The sequence below is a fragment of the Tarenaya hassleriana genome, unplaced genomic scaffold (genome assembly GCF_000463585.1).
Source record: "Tarenaya hassleriana unplaced genomic scaffold, ASM46358v1 Cleome13, whole genome shotgun sequence".
NCBI lineage: Eukaryota > Viridiplantae > Streptophyta > Magnoliopsida > Brassicales > Cleomaceae > Tarenaya > Tarenaya hassleriana.
In genome coordinates, this window is record NW_010963495.1 from 858,236 (window position 1) to 863,491 (window position 5,256).

Here is a 5,256-nt window from a genome sequence, read left to right on the forward strand (position 1 = left end):
TACATTTTCGAATCCGAGAAAAGCTGTTTTGACGGTGTTTGGATTCAGGGTGTAACTCTCGTTCTCGTATTGGTTCTGTCTGTGCAGATATTCATCAACATCGGTATCCTACTCGGATACGTATCGAACTACTTCTTTTCAAAGCTTCCCGAGCATTTGGGATGGAGGTTCATGTTGGGTATCGGAGCCGTGCCGGCCGTGTTTTTGGCCCTCGGGGTGTTGGCAATGCCCGAGTCTCCAAGGTGGCTGGTGATGCAGGGCCGTCTTGGCGACGCCATGAAAGTCCTCGAGAAGACCTCCGACACAAACGAAGAAGCCATCTCGAGATTGGATGATATAAAAAAGGCTGTCGGGATCCCAGCAGAGACGAAGGGAGATGTAATAGAGATTCCTGACAAGAAGAGCCATGGGGAAGGAGTGTGGAGGGACCTCCTCCTCAGGCCTACGCCGACAGTCCGACACATCGTTATCGCCTGCCTTGGTGTTCACTTCTTCCAGCAAACCTCAGGGATCGACGCGGTGGTTCTCTACTCTCCGACCATATTCTCGAAAGCCGGCATTAGATCCAAGAACGACCAACTCCTCGCAACAGTCGCCGTAGGACTCGTCAAGACACTCTTCATCGTGGTCGGGACATGCTTGGTCGACAGATTCGGTCGTCGGATCTTGCTCCTGACAAGTATGGGGGGCATGTTCGTGTCCTTGGTGGCACTCGGGTCGAGCCTCACGGTCATCAACAACAACCCAGGCAAGGACATCGGGTGGGCGGTCAGGTTGAGCGTGACGACAGTGATGACGTTCGTGGCGACGTTCTCGCTCGGGGCAGGGCCGGTGACGTGGGTATACTGTGCGGAGATATTCCCGGTGAGGTTGAGGGCTCAGGGGGCGGGACTCGGAGTGATGCTGAACAGACTCATGAGCGGTACCATCGGAATGACCTTCCTCTCCCTATCTCACGCCCTCACCATTGGAGGCGCCTTCCTGCTCTTCGCCGGAGTGGCGGCCGTGGCTTGGCTCTTCTTCTTCATTGTATTGCCGGAGACCAGAGGGAAGCCATTGGAGGAGGTGGAGAAGCTCTTCGGAAGCTACACCGCCAAAAAGAAGTCGGACGACGGACGGTGACGGAGCGAAGGCAGTGTTTGGTGGAAGTGCCTATCAGTCCATGCAGACACAGATAGGGCCTGGTGGTGGATGATTGGTCTCTCGGCAGCCATAATGCGCCTGAAAGAAAATTGTATGCGACAAGGCATCCTTGTTGGTGCATTCGGCTTTGTTCCTGCCGCTACTTGTTCTTATGGCGTTTTTTATATGTATAATTTGTTACCCTGATAAAAATTTATAATGAAGACAAAAAATAATATTAAAAATCACAGCACCTGATTTATGGTATACGATACATGGTGGTTGTCTATTTAGCCAATGGAATAAAATAAAAAGAAAAAGAAAAGAAAATTTTCATTTTATGTAAAACATTTTTAATCTATTAAAATTTGCACCACATGAATTCATTTTGTCGTTTTTGCTTAATGAAAATTCATTTAGTTAATTTTTAAAATAGAGTCCGACCCTATTTTACACAGTTGACGGGATAAATATCATACTTTAGACTGAAATGAAAATAAAATGTGATTTGTTTAATTATCATATTAAAATTTAAACAATTTATCTGATAAAATTTCATATTCCAACAATTTTTCAACATTATTTTGTCAATAACTACTGTTGAGATAAAGTGACCAAACAATTTATTTGATAATCTTTCATATTCCCTATTGATTTATGTTCTTTAAGAAGAAAGAACCATTGGTTGCTTTTTATTTTAACTTGGATATACAAATATTATATCTACTTATTTGTTCTCTCTGTAATGAAATTTATTTAGAATTTATTCTCCAAACGCTAAAAAAAACGTTGATTGTAACACAATGTATTACGTTGCATAGATTTTGTAGCATATAAAAACAATGCATTTACAACGTAAACAAAAACTTGAATATTTCTTTTTTTTTTGTTAAATTGAAAATTTGAACATTTCGTTGCTTTTGTATTGCATTTTGTATTTAAATTATAATAAAACAAATTTCATTCCACGTGTAACTCTCTGTATCGACAAATTGCATTGCAAATTATGGTGTTGCACGGCATGCAATTGGATTAGCTAGCGTTAGAATTTAGCAATGCAATAATTACGTTGCAACACACATTTATTACGTACCACATTACCTTGCAACACAATTGCATTACAAATTCGCTATGCAATTGTCTTGTAAATCGGAATTTACAATACTACGGCGATTTTTATAACGCTGATTGCGTTACAGTTTTTTTTTTTTGTAAAAAGATTGCGTTACAGTTCTGTTACAATTCAATTTAAAGTTAAAAAAAACTTAGTCAATACAATAACTTATTAGTTTGACCAGTTTTATTTACTTGTTATAGCGTACGTATATAAAATTGGCAAAACTACCACCAAATTCATTAAATATAAAAGTTCCAATTTAATACACAAATTTATTCCACACTAACATATAAAATACAATTATCAAAGTACTTCCATACCATTAATTAATATCGTTAATGGTATATACACAAGCTTATACACATTGCCAAAACACACACACACACATACGTATGTATGCAGAGACATACACATACACATATACAGAGACATATAGATTTATACACATGCACATATACGTATATATACACACTTATTTACCAAGCTTTGAACCACCGGGAGTGCTGCAAGGCAAAACACATTTGTTTGTCGTCCATGTTTATGCAGATGAGACATTGTATAAGTGGATATCGAAGGCGTCGACTCATTGGGAACTAAGTGAATACAAAGGTTGCGATTCTATTTTCTATTGGTTCGATGATCAATATATTATACAATTTGTAACCAAAAGTATGATTTTGTCGAAGCTGTGTTCGAGGATGTTATAGAGTTGGTATGGTTTCATTGGTTTGTACATCGAATCCCTTTTCGCCATAAACACGCACACCTTGTATATAGGTCCGGAGTGGCACCGCCACTCCATCACCGTGCGTCGTCCGATTTCTTTTTGGCGGTGTAACTGCCGAAGAGCTTCTCCACCTCCTCCAATGGCTTCCCTCTGGTCTCCGGCAATACAATGAAGAAGAAGAGCCAAGCCACGGCTGCAACCGCCGCGAAGAGAAGGAAGGCGCCTCCGATGGTGAGGGCGTGAGAGAGAGAGAGGAAGGTCATGCCGATGGTACCGCTCATGAGTCTGTTCAACATCACTCCGAGTCCAGCCCCCTGAGCCCTCAACCTCACCGGAAATATCTCCGAACAGTAAACCCACGTCACTGGCCCTGCCCCGAGCGAGAACGTCGCCACGAATGTCATCACTGTTGTCACGCTCAACTTGATTGCCCACCCGATCTCCATGCCCGGGTTTCTGTTGATGACTGTGAGGCTCGATCCGAGTGCCACTAAGGACAGGAACATTCCTCCCATGCTGCTGAGAAGCAAGGCACGACGACCGAACCGGTCGACCAAGCATGTCCCGACCACGATGAATAGCGTCTTGACGAGTCCTACGGCCACGGTTGCAAGGAGTTGGTCGTTCTTGGATCTAATGCCGGCTTTCGAGAAAATGGTCGGAGAGTAGAGAACCACGGCGTCGATCCCTGAGGTTTGCTGGAAGAAGAAGGCCGAGGCAGGCGATAACGATGTGGCGAACAGCCGGTGTGGGCTTGAGGAGGAGGTCCCTCCACACTCCTTCTCCGTGTCTCTTCTTGTTCGGAACCTCTATGACATCTCCCTTCGTCTCTGCTGGGATCCCGACAGCCTTTTTTATATCATCCAATCTCGAGATGGCTTCTTCTTTTGTGTCGGAGGTCTTCTCGAGGACATTCATGGCGTCACCAAGACGGCCCTGCATCACCAGCCACCTTGGAGACTCGGGCATTGCCAACACCCCGATGGCCAAAAACACAGCGGGCACGGCTCCAATCCCCAACATGAACCTCCATCCCAAATGCTCCGGAAGCTTTGCAAAGAAGTAGTTCGAGACGTATCCGAGTAGGATACCAATGTTGATGAATATCTGCACAGACAGAACCAATACGAGAACGAGAGTTACACCCTGAATCATGGTAAAGAAAATGATGAAAATTCGAATTTAGGGTATGAAAGAGCTGAGGAAGCCACGGAAAGCGGGTGGGGCCACTTCTGTTGTGTAGACGGGGGCGATCATCATGGCATAACCGACGCCAACACCGGCAACGAAGCGGCCAACCATGATGAAGGGATAGTTGGTGGAAAATCCCATGAGAAGGGCACCCGCGAAGAAGAAGGATCCGGCCAAGACGATGGTGTACCTTCTCCCGATCCAATCGGACGTCCTTCCGGCCAATCCAGAACCCACGATAGAGTATATGTTGAGGATTCCCATAAAGATTTCGAGCTGCACGTCCGAGAGCTTCAGATCATCTTTTATGAAGATGGAAGCTCCGCTCACCACACCGATATCTGCATCACTCGGAAAGAAACAAACGATGTTTCAAACCCTAGCCCTGGAGATTTGCGAGTGAGAATACCTTCACCGGAAAAGAAGGAAGAGAAAAAGGACTAACCGTAGCCGAGAACGATGGAGGACATGGAGGCCAAGACTGCACAAGCAGTGGCATAAAGCCTATTATTTCGGCCAGATCGCTGAGACGTGACTGTGCCCGTTTCCACTCCATCCATAGTCATCTTCGCCGTCCTTCTTGTTGATTGAGAGGACTTCGAAGGAAGGTGGCGGAATGGGGGAAGCGGGCAAAGGGAGATGTTTCTCGTGGGAGAGGAAATCTTTGGATATTTATAGGCGAGATAGCAGAAAACAGACAACCAGATAAAATGAACTATAAATGGGATATGGCAGACGAGGATTCTGTTTCAACGTTTATCCTTCAACATAATTCAAGGATAGACATTGGATTTAATAGTAGATTCTCTATTTTGGGCAACTTATGACGTGATATTGACTTTGACCGGGTACATGTTAGACATATATTGGAGTAAAATTGAAATACGTAAATAAATTCGAAAATACAAATTCAAAGAGTTGACATAATAAAGAGAAATGATAAAAACGTATTATTATGTATGAAAAATATACTCATCCGACTCAAAAAGATTTGTTTTGAAGTTATTATTGTTTTAGCAAAACAAATATGTAAAACAAAAACTATTCTTCCTAACAAAAAATGGCATAATTAATATTTTTTTATATTAACTAGGGAAAG

At 43.4% G+C, this 5,256-nt stretch overlaps 2 protein-coding genes across 2 annotated transcripts in view; one reads left to right on the forward strand and one right to left on the reverse strand.

Moving 5' to 3' along the window:
- The window catches only part of LOC104807327 (putative polyol transporter 1), a 1,980-nt gene extending 639 nt beyond the window's left edge, over positions 1 to 1,341 (forward strand). Inside the window, exons 2-3 of the mRNA XM_010532545.1 lie at positions 1 to 36; positions 88 to 1,341. The exon at positions 1 to 36 is cut by the window's left edge and continues 338 nt beyond it. Of these exons, the coding sequence (XP_010530847.1) occupies positions 1 to 36; positions 88 to 1,122 (1,071 nt within the window). The 3' untranslated portion in view covers positions 1,123 to 1,341. The remainder of the gene's footprint in view (positions 37 to 87) is intronic.
- A 1,402-nt stretch (positions 1,342 to 2,743) lies between these two features.
- LOC104807328 (putative polyol transporter 1) lies at positions 2,744 to 4,814 on the reverse strand. The gene is given in 4 exon segments (XM_010532546.1): positions 2,744 to 3,674; positions 3,676 to 4,080; positions 4,159 to 4,498; positions 4,603 to 4,814. Coding segments are annotated over 4 exon segments (1,500 nt in total). The 5' UTR covers positions 4,724 to 4,814; the 3' UTR covers positions 2,744 to 3,040.
- Between the last annotated feature and the right edge of the window lie 442 nt (positions 4,815 to 5,256).